The sequence below is a fragment of the Fulmarus glacialis genome, unplaced genomic scaffold (assembly GCF_000690835.1).
Source record: "Fulmarus glacialis isolate BGI_N327 unplaced genomic scaffold, ASM69083v1 scaffold28249, whole genome shotgun sequence".
Lineage (NCBI taxonomy): Eukaryota > Metazoa > Chordata > Aves > Procellariiformes > Procellariidae > Fulmarus > Fulmarus glacialis.
This window is the reverse complement of record NW_009231815.1, coordinates 37,432-52,744: the sequence shown is the minus strand read 5'-3', so window position 1 is coordinate 52,744 and position 15,313 is coordinate 37,432. Positions and strand designations below refer to the sequence as shown.

General features: G+C 35.3%; 1 protein-coding gene across 1 annotated transcript in view; it reads left to right on the top strand.

Annotated features, from left to right (window-relative positions):
- Positions 1-709: 709 nt before the first annotated feature.
- ATG7 (autophagy related 7) overlaps positions 710-15,313 on the top strand; it is a gene marked incomplete at its 3' end in the record, with an annotated part of 43,756 nt that continues 29,152 nt past the window's right edge. The window contains exons 1-11 of the mRNA XM_009584701.1: positions 710-918; positions 1,143-1,197; positions 2,888-3,005; positions 4,346-4,423; positions 5,009-5,125; positions 6,210-6,359; positions 8,523-8,611; positions 9,671-9,792; positions 10,833-10,923; positions 12,413-12,557; positions 13,195-13,353. Coding sequence (XP_009582996.1) covers positions 741-918; positions 1,143-1,197; positions 2,888-3,005; positions 4,346-4,423; positions 5,009-5,125; positions 6,210-6,359; positions 8,523-8,611; positions 9,671-9,792; positions 10,833-10,923; positions 12,413-12,557; positions 13,195-13,353 — 1,302 coding nt within the window. The remainder of the gene's footprint in view (positions 919-1,142; positions 1,198-2,887; positions 3,006-4,345; positions 4,424-5,008; positions 5,126-6,209; positions 6,360-8,522; positions 8,612-9,670; positions 9,793-10,832; positions 10,924-12,412; positions 12,558-13,194; positions 13,354-15,313) is intronic.

The following is a 15,313-nucleotide window of genomic DNA, read 5'->3' as shown; positions in this document are numbered from 1 at the left end:
CTTTAGGAGAGAACAACTGTATGGAAATAACCTAGACTTGCACATCCCATTGACTTTCTAATGGCTAGTGCAACTGTTAAGGAAGTGCTAGGTTCTGTTTCCAGCTTTGCCCTTCACTGGCTGCAAGAATTTTCTTGATTTTAGTTTCCCTTTGCTAGCTTTACTTGTTCATTTTTAAATGCTTTATGAGCGTTCAACTCTCACCACAGGCTGAGAGTGAAGACCTAGCTAAATGAAATGTTAGTTTGGATTTTAAATGCCATCAGAACTTAGGTAGTACTAATAGGCTTTTAGATGGATATCTAGATAACAGAAGGAATGCAGATACAGTGTTTAGCATTTTGTTATTTTTATCTGTGGCAGCACAATACAAGGTATAACTCAGAAGTACATAGTTCAGATGTAGATCCTAAGTAATAGGAGAAGTCATGGAATGTCTGTCAGAAAATTGAATCTTTCTAGGCAACTTGGCTAAAGAGAACATATACTTGCCTTTCCTAATTTTGCATACAAGAAATTTCAAGGACTTTGCTTGGACTGAAAGGACCTCTGATCAATGATTTTAAAATTTGGAGTTACTTAGATATTCAGAGGAGAAAGGCTTTCTACACTTGAACCCAACAAAATGTATTAAAAAGAAGCTTTGAGTAGTCATGAGTAGTATGATCAATTGAGTATATACTTATCAGGCATATCTGCTTTTACAGAATTCTTTTTAACAGCAATCATTAACTAAAATCATGGCAACTGCTAGTAGTGAGGTGCACCATCCTGTAGATCCTGGAATCTCAAAGCTGCAGTTTGCTCCCTTCAGTAGTGCCTTGGATGCAGGATTCTGGCACGAACTAACCCAGAAGAAACTCAATGAGTATCGATTGGATGAGACCCCAAAAGTTATCAAAGGATACTACTACAATGGTAGGTAGAAACTGAACATCTTGGTTGGTAGTTTGGGTTTCTCCTGTCACATGTAATATGTGTAACATACTTTAAGTATTTTGCTGAAACATTAGAAAATACGGCTGGGTGAGCTGTGAATTCTGGTGTGTCTGTGGGTAATTTATAACTTACGTTAACAAAAAGAGGGAAATTAATCTTATGTATTTCAGTTTAAAAGAAGCATGTTGCTGCTTTTTGTCCAGGTGATCCTTTGGGTTTGCCAGCTCGCTTGACATTGGAGTTTAGTGCCTTTGATATGTAAGTACATACTGTGGTTTACCTTAATTTGTATGTGAAGACACTTTCCTTGCATAACAGTAACGCTTTGATATATAATATTACTTGGACAAATTCTACATGAAAATAAATACACATTTTCATGAACTTTATAACAGTGGAGAGACTGCTTTGAGTCTCAAATTCACTCACTGTTTGTATATATGTTTATATAAAATACCATTTTTTTCCATTTCTTCAGCTCTTCTATGTAAAGGAGGATATTTCGGTCATCTGACTTCTGGTCAAATTTTTCCTTAGATCTTTATTTACTGAAGATTCATCATTATGATTAGGATCTCAAAATAGTTTTTACAATCCCTAGTTGTTACATTGTAATATCTTCCAAAATATTTAACCTTTACGACTGGAATTTTGTACTTTTGCCTTCACCCCCAGAGTGAAAGGTATACCAAAGCTGCTCAGTGTACACAGCAAAAATGAGATGAGTGGGGAAATATTTTTTCCACATGGTTTTCATTTCCAGCAAATGCCTAAGTTAGTATAACTAACATAGGAACAGATGTCTTCATAGTTAGTGTCTCGTTTGTTTTAAATTGGTGGATTATAAAGTTGTAAATCACAGAAGTGACTTTCTCTGCCTTGCTTGGTGAGGATGTTAGGAGTCTAGTGAGGCTTTGTGCATTTTGAGGTAATTTCTTAGGAGATATTATTCCATTAATTCTTATATAAGAACTTTTAAGTACAACACTGAAAGCATATGCAGCAAAGTGCAATTGGAAGAAAGCTGTGATACTGGGAACAGGAATTTCAAGAAAAAATGGATGGTACCATGGTATTTGAGCTCTCAGATGTTATGACAAAAATAAAATTATGAAAGATCCATTTATGTAGTGTTTAATTATTCCTTCTACTGTAGTAATTTTCTGTACTTCTGTTTCTGTACTGTAGCTAGTCAGTTTAGATAATCATGAAGAGTTCCCTTTTAGCTTTAAAAACTTTTGGAAACTACATCATGTGTATTTATTATGTAACTTAAACATTTGCTGTATTTGAGTTTTAGCAGTGGTCAGAAACATCAATTTGGGAGAACAATGTGAAAGGAGACGAAATCAATCGCATCTATAAATTAAGGGAATGTTGTAGGTTTTTTATGTAATTTACATTCAAAAAGGGGGAAAAATATGTACTGCGTTTGCAAACAGCAGCTTCTCCAGCAGATGATGTTACAAACTATAAAAGCTACTCAATCTTTTGTCTGGTTTAGGCTTCCTTTGGGATGCTTTTTAAACATAAAATTTTAACTGAGTAACTCTTTATGTGAGTGAAATACTGACATCTAAAGTTCAGTCTTAATTTTTTGGTAGTGAAAATCACATTTGTCATGGGTAGTTTATATTTGAACAGAATTTTTAAATCTTCAATCTGTGATTTAATGCCACGTTGCTTAGAGATAATACAGATGCCTCGTATATTTTTGAAGTCATAATGTAGATGTGTGTTTGCACAGGTTCTTATACCAATCCATATTCAATAAAGCATTATGATGATAAAAATGTTTTCGTTAGAACTGTCGTTAACTTTTGTTACTGTGCCGCATAATTTGATAATTTCAGGGCAACCTTACACCATAGGATAGCTACTGCTACTACCGCTGATCACGTTAAAGGCATTAGTATCCAATTCCTAGAGGTTTCTTTCTTTTATTCAGGAATGCTTCAATACCAGCACGTTGCTGTCCTGCTTTTGGAACATTGTTTAATACCAACACTTTTGAGACTTTTAAATCCTGTGATAAGAAATCACTTCTGGAAAAAGAAGCAAATGAGGTAAGATTAAAAATCGAATCAACTGGTAGAAAGGGTTTGGAAATAGCCGGTAAAGTGCTTTATAGTCTCTACCCCAAAATGTTGGAGATATTGTCCACACTCACCCATATAGTAGCCTCAGGATTTAACTTATTCTGGGAGGAATAGTTTGATGCTTGCTTTTTACTTTCTTTACAAGAGAGTAGAAAGTAGCTAATTATACTTGGAGGACTTCATTCAGCATCCTACTAGGCCACGTTTTAAGCTTAACAGTGCTATTGGAGCTGCCAGTGACTTGAATTCTGTAGAGCACATTTTTAAAATTTGTCTTGACACCCAGAAACCAGCAAGTGCCTGGTTTAAACTTTAGATTACTGCAATACATCTGCGTGACAAAGTGATGGGGAAGCTCCAGAACAGCCAGAAGACTGAGATAAAGCAAGAAAAAGGTGGATGTAAAAGGAAGGGGCTAGTCTGCTTGCACTGTAACTAACTAAATTAAATGTTGTGGCTTGGGGAGAAGTGAAAATCAAACTCAGGTGACCTTTTTCTTTCTGAGACACTTCACTTCGACCAGTCCTTGATTCCTTTAATTAGATTGATTGTCTGCCTGCTGGCCTTGAGTAGCAAAGTTTTCATGCATATCTTCACTCAAGGCTATGAATTTTTTGTGTTCCTGTGGCCTAGTGCTTCCCTGCCAGTGGTAGGTACAATGCAATATTTACCTTTAGGGAAACTGGGAAGGTCAGAATGCTTTATTCACTCTTGGGGTTTTTTTTGTTTGTTTATTTTTTTAAGACAAAGATCAAACAGATCTGCCTCATACAAGTAGTATAGCTTCTTGTCTCACTGACATGCAGTGTGCTGCCTTCTTGCAAGAAAGTTGCTATTTTTTTGGTCAAATTTCCTAGTAGCTTACTCACATATCTAGTATCTATAGATCCCATGAATGAAAAAGATGAGAGTACAATAAAAGGCTCTATTAATATCACAGTATGTTCTATATTGTGCTAGTGTTAGTAGTTCATATACATGAGGGACTCTTCCTGATGAGGTTTTTTTGTTTCGTTTGATGCTCCGTGCTTGATCCGTGAACTAATGCTCCTCTTGTTCCCCAGCTTCCGTAATTTTTTGTGTTGGAGAGTGCATGTCTGTGTCTTACCTTTAGAATCCTTTTAGCATAGATAATAGCATGGATAAGATTAGTTAGGAAAAGACCAGAGTGGATTACTGGGGATGCTAATTTCAGTATTTTTAAGGTAGCTGGAAGAATTAAAGATTTCTGCAGCTGTTCTCATGCTACCTTGGTATTTTGTTTCTCTGCCCTTCCTCTTCCTTCTTGTCCCCACAATCAATGACAGATATGGGAATCAATAAAATCTGGAGCTGCTCTTGAAAACCCTATGCTCTTGAACAGGTTCCTGCTGCTGACATTTGCAGTGAGTAATGATAATATGTCTCATACTTAGAGCATTGTAGTGGAAATGATGAAGTAGTTTCTTTTTAGGAGGAATACTGTATTAGTATTAACATATTAATGTTACCAGGCTCATTCTCAGACATCTTAAAATGTCTGAAAACATTTTAAAAAAACCCCTCATAAACCATTGTCATGTACAGATATAAAATATTTTAGGATGTAGTCTTTAAAAATGCTGTTGCCATCTCATATTATTTTCTACAAATGTGTAAGATTATCTGATGGCCTTATAGATATTAGTAGAAGTAGAGCAACTGTTTCATGTTTAACAAATTGAAAGTTTTAATAATTCTCCAGCTAACAAAAACTGAAGTATTGTACACACATTGTCTGTTTAAATCTTAAATAAAAACATATACGGAGAAGGGAAGTCTTCTAGTATTTTTTATTATTTTCTAAAATCATGACACAGTGCCTTGTGAAGTAAAGAGAACTATAGTTAGTATGTGGTTATCATCAACCATCAATTATGATTAGTATTCCAAACCGTAATTTACTTTGATTTCTATGTTTATTATCTAATTTTACAAATTTTTTTTCCTAGGATTTAAAAAAGTATCATTTCTATTACTGGTTTTGCTACCCTGCTCTCTGCTTCCCTGATGGAATACATATAATTCAGAAACCAGTGTGTCTTAGTGACAGATTCTCATTAAATCAGGTATTCAAAATACTAAATGTTATGAAGTCTGTAGCACTAAGCAGTTTTGTGGACTGTAAAACTTAATATTTTTGTCAGCATATATTGAATTAATTTGATAATCTAATTTCTTTTAAAATCTTCACTTTTCTTATTTCTGTGTGGGTTTTTTGTTTACCTCTTTTCTCGTTACTGTATAAAATCCCTCAGCTTAACATCACTTCAGCTTTATTCATTTAGATGCAGATGTGGCAAACAATTCTTGAAGAGGCGATTATGTTAATTTTAATTTTTATATACAGCTTATTGAATATATAACTATGTTTTTATATTTTTAAGAAACTTTTTTAAAGGGGCATCCCCTGGGAGAGCTATGTCATTAGCAATTACAAAATTGTTAATAAAATGCACGATTGGACAAGAAAAAGAACTGGATAGGGAAGGTTATTTTTTTTAGGCGAAAAGTTAACAATTTTTTGTAGTTTCTTTCATATTACAATGCAAAAGGACGAAAAAAATCAGCTTGCCTACAGGTGCCTTTTTGCTTTGATGGAAGTTAATGCAGAACCTCGAATGGCTTTTTAATGGCATAATAATCAATGAGAAGCAGTTTGGGTTTTTTCAGTGAAAAATGCTTAGTTCCCCCCTTCTCAGAAGACCCTCATTAGTTCTCTAGTAATAAATAGTGTAAAAATACCTGTCATGATCCAGAGACAGAGTTTCAACTAAACACTGAAAATACATATAGCAAAATAAATTGAATGGGACTCTGTTCTTTTGCTAATAATAGAGGGACAGATCTACTTTCTTGTAAAGCCACTGTGACTATCAGAATGAGATTTTTGTCTTGTTTTAATTTCTATTGGTAGATCCGTTTGCGGCAATGATAATAATGCTTCTGTTTAAAATTTGCATTGACAAATGCTGGTTTTGCAACTGAATTTTTGATCTCAGTTATTGTGGTCATAATTGGCTTTAAAACTTCTGAATACGTTATATTCTAAGACTATTTGAGTGAACTAGCCTTCTGAGATGCTAAAACACTTTCTCTGGTTCTGTATAAGATTGTTAAAACTGTTGGTTACAGTTGTCTTTTTGCTTTTAGATTCAAGCACTTCAGAAAGCATATGATGAACTGTGCCAGAAAGAGGGAGTTACAGCCTTGCCTTATTTTTTAATCAAGTATCATGACAATTCTGTCATGGTATCTCTGCTGAAAAAGTGGGATGGTTTCTTCCAAGACCAAGGGGAAAAGGTAATGAGAATGTTATGTCTTTTTATAATCTACAGATGTTTAATTTACAAATGGTTTGAAAAGTGTCTATAATACTGAGCTGGGCACAATGGTTGACCAATGAATAGACTGGGTAAACAGCTGAAGACCAGCAGCTTGGACTGATTTTTGTGTCAAGTGTCTCTAGTTCTTACGCAAAAGCCCAGTTACAGCCAGCTCAGATTAACGGTCAGCTTGCAAAGTTCTTTATGCATGGTCTCCCTCATTATCAAAACAGAAACAACGTAAGTTTATGAAAGAGTTACCATAACGATTCAAGTTTTCTAACCACTTTACCTACAATGCTATGATAATGCAAAACCCTTCTTTTATTGTTTGTGTACTAAAAATTGGTGCTCATGTATTTTATGTATTTGTTGGTTGTGGTAAGCAGGGAATACTGTATGGGAGTTTTCAACTTTCAGTGTGTGTTTTGCCACATGTACATGTTTTAAGAATGTTCAGGGTAGATGCTTTGTAATTTTGGAAGATAGATGGGTTGTGCACCAGAAGAGGCTGAGATATTTCTTCTTGTTAAATGCAGAGATCATGCATGTCCTTTGAGTTTAAAGTGAGTATTGTCCTCAGCTTTCAGTTAGGGAAGAATTATAACGGCAAGAGTTGACTGGCGTGTTTGGCTTGTGTTTATGTACATGGAATTCCATTTTGGATCAAGTTGCTCAGCTGCTGAACTTTGCTGGGCCTTTCTGAATGCTTTACTGTCTTTATTTTTGGTGAACTTCAAACTTTTTTTTAGCTTGCATGTCACTAAGTGTAAGGAAACAAAACTCTGAATTATGGTGAAGTGCTAATAAGTGCAAAAAAGACTTTTTTTTTTTTTAAGGAGGTGTTGTCACACCTCATAAAAGTAGTTTAGTTCTGTGTTATAATACTTGATCTTCGATTATTTTTTTGCTTTTCCAAATTTGTTTTTCTGAAATTAAGACCTAGGTCCACAGTTCTTCTTTGTAAAATAAGAATGTGAAGGTTGAGATTTTAAATGGTTGTATAGCTACAATAATGGGTCACAGATAAGAGTATACTTAATTAGATAGGGACATTCTCAACATGAGAGAAATCTGTAATCATCTGGAATATATTTCTTCATTAACATTCACTTTGGAGGGAAGTGCCAAAATTTTAGATCTGTCAGATAAGATTTATTGCATCCATACTGCCTGTAGAGTTTGTATTTCAATGAGCCAAGTGAACTTGCTCCCCTGGAAGAAAAATATGTTTTTGCTGTTGCTGAGTTAATTTTCTGCTAGTTTATGAAATTGAATCAGCTTACTAAGGGATCTTATGCCTGCTTGAGTCATCAGTTGCAAAGCAGCAGCAGTGTATGGCTGGGAGGAGGGATGGGGAGTGGGCCCCTGTTTCTCCTATCTGCATCCATTAGATTGGTTCATCTGCATTTCAGACTGTTCCTAGGGACACCTCATTGATGTGGTAGAGTTGAGACCAGTCACTCTAAGTCCACCTATAGGCAAAGAAGCAGGAGAGAAGAGCTCTGTAGATCTGAGAGACACAGGTATCACTAGCGATGGCCAAGTTCAGATTTTCAGCATATCTCAAGGTAGGCGGTGGCATCTTTCTAATCTCTGGATGTGTTTTGGTTCTGCATTGACTGTGAAGTAAGTTCCTTGTTTAGATGCCTCAATTACGAGTATTGCATTGCTTGAACATGAGACAGAATGTCCAGTTCCTTTATTTACATCCCATCTTGAAGGTTGGCTTTACAAGTGATTTTTATGCTGGTTTTGTTTTGACTTGACATCTTGCTGGCTTGTCCCCTTTCACTTTTTGAATAACCCAAAATCAATACAGAATTTTGTTTTGAGCGCAAGGCGTCAGTTATTGGGCTTCTCCCATAACGGTGTGTTTAAGGAGGGTAAGGAGGGTGCACATACTGTGGTGAAAAGTGAATGTCCATAAAGAGGCTAAACTGAACAAATCTCAAAGCTGTGGCAAACGCTTGACTGAAATCTAGTGTGACCACGTATTAAACATTTGTAAATATATAAAATGTGTGTTTAGGCCTCCTCTGTCCAGAAGTTTTACATTAAAAATGCCAGGTAACTTTTACCGTGAACTGGATATCAGTATGGATAGATGACTTCTCATGTAGAGCAATTTTATTTGCAGGTGACAGTTGGAGTTTATGATCCATGTAATTTATCCCACTATCCAGGATGGCCACTGAGAAATTTCCTGATCCTGGCAGCCCAGAAATGGTATCTATTTTATTCTTTTCTAGAAAGATTATTTATTGGTTGATATCGTTAGGTATTTTTCCCCCCATGGCACTTTACTCATATCAGCCACCTGAGATTTAACTTTTAACCTTGACATGACTCACCTTCAATGATTCTGATTTTGCATATTATACTGTTTTTTACTTCTGTCAGTCACTAGTTCCTGTTATTCCTAATCCTCACATGCATGCACGTACCTGGAAATACATGCTTCAGACCCTGCCAGTACCCTCTAGCTGGTTCGAATCTTGTTTAAAGTATTCTGTGATTTTATATAATTAATTAGTGCCAAGTCACAGTAGATCTAAATTTTGAAAATCAGATACTCTTAGTTTTTCTTGCAGTGTACCTTCTTGAATCTTTTGTTGGGCAGAAGACAGGACATAGTTTTAAACTCTGGTATTTGGAAAAAAGTGTCATTTAAAGTATCATATAAAATTGGGTTGCTGTAATAAAAATGTAAAAGTTGCATTTTCATATTTTTGACTTTTACATTTTATTACAAAGCACACAGCAGGGAGAAGAAGTGCTCATTTAGGTATGGTGTTTTCTGGACTGCTAGATGTGTAAGTGCCTGGAGAGCTTTATACATTCTGAGATTCAGAGGTTTTTGGGCACTGAAGTTCTAATTGTTTGATTTGGGAATTTGAATCATAAGGAGAAAAAGTGATACTGTATTGAGAACGAAGAGGATCTTGCTTGTGCCATGGTGAAGTACATCATGTCACCGGATGTGTGCTCTAGTGCTTCCCTGCTTTTATTCCTCTAAATATGCAATTTGTCCAGCAGCACTGTATAAATGACAGAGGACAGGCTGACAGCGTTATTTCTTTAGAGCTGTTTCACAACAAACTAGTCATTTTCACATGCTAAGCAATTGTTTTTATTTATACCTGGTAAGAACAACAGTGTTCCAGCACTAACAAAGATGACCTTATTCAGAATCTGCAAGAGACTAAACCTGTGTGAAATAGTGTTTAAAAGAAGTCCCTTTCCTATTAAAGAAGTTGCATGTCTCTATCTTTTTTTAAATGGCAGGAGCAGCATTCTCCAATCAGTTGAAGTGCTCTGCTTCAGAGATCGGACCTTGCAAGGGGTGAGAGACATAACGCACAGCATTATCTTTGAAATAAAACTTCCAGAGAGCGCCCTTGGCCCAGGTAATCCATTTTTAAAAAAAAAAAAAAATTCTTTTCTATTTTTTTTCTCCCTTCTCAATCACTGTGAAGGTGGAAAAAATAAATTAATACTACGAAATCATTGCTTATGCTTATTTCAAATGGATTTTAAATTGTTTGAATTTCTGTTAAATGTCTATAAAGGAAATGGCTCCTTCTTCAAAAAAGAAAGAAGAGATTATATTCTCTTTTAATTTTTGCCTCCTTAAATCTCGTTTCTAATTTAAAAAAAAAAACTCCTCCTGGTGTCATATGAAATACAAAAGCCAGGCAATTAGCAATTAGTCTCTTTTTTTTTCTTGTTAAATTTGTACACAGTCCCTCAGCTAGAAAAAATGCATGTGATAGTGAATTTATGTGATGCAAACTTTCTATTTCTAAAATGGTAGAAGCCTGCCACAGAGTGGAATTGTTTCTTCAATCCCATAGTGAGGTAGGCAGATGTATTTTAAAGCAATAAACTTGTAACATTAGAACATAAACTCAGACTTAATTTCTGTGTACAGGACAGTATCACAAAATTTCTCTACCTCATCCAAGAAGTTCTGAATGCTTTATATAGCATCGTTATGAATTGTTTAATTATTATATAATTAGGATATGTAATTCTTTACTGAATTTACAGATGGGGTCTAGGGAATATGAATTGGCAAAATTTACTGAGTTCTGAATTCTGAATTTAACTGAGTTCTGAACATACTAGTCTGTTTGACATTAAAGATCCAGAGGCTTGATGAGGACTGATGCCATCTCTCTCCTAGGTTTGAAGCAAGCTGAACAGGCAAAAGCAGCACATCAGACACCTGAGAGTAAAGCACTTCTCCGAGAAGCAGTGCTTTCAGTTGATATAAAACAGCAAAATTTGTATAGCAACGTATACTATATTATTTACTTACAGGTTTAGAATTTGTTTTTTTCCAACAAGGTTAAATCCAACAAAATTTCTTTTTTCCACCCTTTGATATTAAGGCTTTCATTCTTTCTTTCCTTCTTTCTTACTTTTTTTTTAATATGTCAAACAGATTGTCCAAAAGCTGTTGGATGGGAGAAAAACCAAAAGGGAGGCATGGGTCCAAGGATGGTGAATCTCAGCGAATGCATGGATCCAAAAAGGTTTGTGTATTATCTTTTAAATTTCTGTAGTTTTCTTTAAATTTCTGTAGTTTTCTTTACTTGGGCTTAAGCCATAGCAAGTTGAAATGTGAAATGCAAGGACTGTCTGTCTCTGTTAGGTAAGAATATACAGTAACACATATACTGCATATACTTTGGGCAGTCCTATTGTAGGTAAGGACCTTAATAGAGCAGACAGCAGAAGTGTTTACAATTTTTGACTCTAGCTTAAAATTTCAAATGCATTCTTTTTAAAACTGAGTGGAATGTAGGTCATAGTGTTACAGGCCTGTGGTTTTCATTGAATTCTGTAACCTGCAAGTCGTTAAACATAATGAAAATAAGCATGGAGAAAAGTTCAGCCTTTTGGAATTGTTAGGGTGTGACAGGAAAGAGCTCAGGAAACATGACCTTAGTAATTTTTATCGTTCTGCACATAATGTATGGGCAATGGATTGAAAACAGTCTAGTTACACAGCCTGTTGGCCCATCCGCTTTCACCGACTACATGTGTGTTCTTGACTTTGAAACACTATAGGAGTGTGTTGATCTAATGATTTAGGTTAACATATTTTACCTATCAGGCTAAGCCATTTTTGTCTTGCAATTGTGGCAATTCAGAGTATGTTCATAGATGTTAGAGAAGGTTCATCTGAGGGCTCCTAAGTCTTTAAGTAAATGTAACTTGACCTTCTTTACTTGTATGCGTGCTAACTTCTGTTAATTCCCATAGAGACTGTTGATATTATGCCATCCTTGGCAATTGTGATCTTAAATCCTTGTTTGACAAATAATTTACTGGATATTGCAAAAATTACATTTATGAGATATAAGGGAATGAAACTGTCAGGAATCTGAGAACTTATATGCGTATCCGATTTGAAGACAAGAAAGGCGAAAGAATTTTAAGGAGTTGTATGAGAGGGAGTAGAGGGATAAGCATTACCATTTTGTGTGAAGCAATATACTCCTTTGGAAAGAGGAAGCAGGAGAGTGAATGAGATAGTTGTGCTCTTGATAGATCTTTTTTTTTATTTCTTCTGATGTTTTCCTGTGCCAGTTATTACTCTATGGATGATTTGTGATGACTTGATGATTTGATGAGGGTTTTAACACCCTGTGTTCTGATGAATACAAAAATCTGACATTAGGTTGAGCATGGTTTTCCTACCTCATTTTCATTCTAAAACTTCCACAAAGAAGTGACTCCATTCCTTACAGGGCAAGCGTAATATTTCATGTTGAGGACAGAAGTAACTGAATGCAGGAAGCCCTTTTTTTCTGATCTGCTTGCCATGCACCTTATTATTAGGTGGAAGTATGCTTGGGGGACTTTGTTTTTCCTATTACCTGTATGTTGAATTATTGAATTATTTTTCTCCTTAAAAAAAAGAAGTATTGAACTTCTTCAGTTGAAATAAAAGTAATTGCTTTGTTGGAGAAACAGAAGAACATTCAGAAGTGTGTTGCTATTTATTTCATGGTATAGGTTAGCAGAATCATCAGTGGATCTTAATTTGAAATTGATGTGCTGGCGGTTGGTGCCTACTCTTGATTTGGAAAAAATTGTGTCTGCCAAGTGTCTGCTGCTAGGAGCTGGTACACTGGGTTGTAGTGTTGCAAGGACCTTGATGGTAAGTCCTGAGTTAATCTTAAAAATAATCTGCTGTTTCTCATAAATTCTATATGATTTTTTTTTTTTTTTTGGAGCAGCTGCCATGGCATGTAAGAGAAAGGTTATATTCCTCTGTACTAATGAACACATAATACATATTTGTTGATGTTACAAAATTGCGGGGAAGAGGTAAGATCTGTAGCCAATGGAAATAACCTGAAGTTCTGCTAATAGTAGAATAGCAGGTAGTAAGAGAAACTTCAGCACAATAGTAATTTGTTTTGAATTTACATAAAAAAAGATTGAACAAGAAATTCTGGAACAAATTATCAAGCTGATATGATCAAATTCACAGTGAAGCACTTGAAGTAAGTGACTGTGCTGATATTTACTTTCCGGGATATTTACCACATCCCACTGAATTCAGTAGGGTTTTGAGGGATTACTGCTAAATGATATATTTGAACAGACTGAATTTTCTGTTCTCTTAATTCAATGCAAGTGCAAGGTTGTTGCTGTGAATAGCTTCAAAAACTTTTGTGGCTTGATCTTTCTAGGAAAATTGGACAAAACTCCTCTTGAGTTTCTGGCATTACTCAAAAGTATATGGCTAAGCCAATTGTACTTATCATTATTTAAATTACTTTCTTGTTTAGGGTTGGGGAGTCAGGAAGATTACATTTGTGGACAATGCAAAGATCTCCTACTCCAACCCAGTACGACAGCCACTGTATGAGTTTGAAGACTGTCTTAGCGGTGGGAAGCCTAAAGCACTTGCAGCAGCAGACAGGCTGCAGAAAATCTTCCCTGGAGTGGTAAGATCAGTATTTAAAATGTGTTATATGTTCCTTGGAAGAGAACCAGTGACTTTAAATAACTATTCCAAGTTCCAGTACTTAAGCATTATTATGAGTGGGACAAATACTACACAGGTGTTACACTGGTTACTGACAAATCTATAAGCATTTTACTGCAAGTGCTCCATACCTGTTAAACTTTATTGAGATGATAAATATTTGTAATTATGAAATATAATTAAGGATCATCTGAATCATCTTGTAGCTCATTGATGGTGAAGTAAATTTTTTTTCCTGTCTGGTATGTCCTAAGGAACTTTCAATAATGGCTGCTTTTAATACTGGGTTTTCCCACTCTGCTCTTAAATGTGAGTTTAGACACATTGGTCATCTATTATGGGAGCAGGTGGTCTTGAAGGCAGTTATAAATGTATAGTTGAGATTTCCTGTTATGTTTTACATCCAAAATTTGCAATCTTATTTAATCTGATTTTCTACATAAGAGGCAAATACTTCATCTTTAACTGGTTATGCTGCTGTTGGAATGAAGTGACCTGATGTTCTCAAGATTGCTGTAGATGGACATTTTGCTCTACGAATGATCAGTAATGTAGTACAAGTAAAAGAAACATTTTTACTTTTAAAACTGGAAGTTGATTTTTCTGTTGGTTTTTCCCAGAATAACTTAATAGCAGCAAGTATTGATTAGAAACTTGCTTTGCAAGTACAGAATATTAAGATAATGTAAGAGAACTTTCTTGTCTGCTTTTGTTTTCTTCAAGAACTAAGCAAACTGAATCAGATCCAGAAAAGGGAAGTAGTTCGTAGCAGCCTGGAGGAGATACCAATGTTAGCCTTTGACCAAAGTAATCCTCTTTTGGGGAGCTTGGTGGTAACAACTTAGTGTCAGAATGAAGCGATTGAATGGGCACAAAAGACAGGAATGAATTTTTATGTTGTTTTAGAAGCTTTATGATGAAAGGCCCACCAACGGCAGCCTTTATCCTCTTCAACTCTAGGGATGTGTATCATATGAACATTATTCAGTGCACGTGTTCAAACACACCTAATTAAGTAGATTAAAAAAAAAACAACTTACAAATATTTGCAGTTCTCTTAGTTTCAGCCTTTATTTGGGAGAAGAATTGATATGGCCTGTAATTTCAGAATAGACACACTCTCAGCTTGCTCTGTCATGAATGAAATCTTTTTATACTTGGCATGTGATAGAAGTCACTCAACTGTTTATAGTTTTTGCTTTGGAATTGAGACTGTCTTAGAATTGGTAGGTATAGTTACCAGAGCTCAGCTGGCAAACAGTATCTTAACTACTTAGTGTATTAAGACTGAGTTATGTATACTTACTGCGCAATTCTGTATTTAAAATGCCACTGATTATGTTACTAGTTGTAATATTATTGAGAGTTATGGACAATGGGATATACATGTGTTACGTTGTTGATGATCAGTGTTGTGAACAAGCTTTACAGAAGATAGTTTCCAAATGTTTTTAGGTTCATTTAGTTTGACCCAAGGATTGCTCTGTATTTTTGTTCTGTTTTTATCTGTGTTGATCCTATTACTGTCATTATTTGTGAAATCAGTTATTGGTACTAAGCAGTAATTCAATGAGTATTTGAGTATCAATCAATGATCCCCAGTATGAAAAAATGCTAAACATTTCACTTTCAGAGCTTGTGGTAAGTAAATCAGAAGAAACTGTCTGAAAGTTCCTAGAATTTTCTTTAACCTTGCTGCACTATAGTGTTACTGTTACTTGGTGATATTCATTTAGGTATAGAAATATTAGATAGTAGAACAAGTACAGACAAGAAAGCATCTGTGTGGTGTCACACAGAGCACCAACATGATGCTAACTAGGATTTGTGTGGCATGACATTGTGTTGCATTTTAAACTTGAGAAAATGAAAATAGGAATATTAAGAAAGAATGAGTAGTTTAATTAGAAGAAATAAAA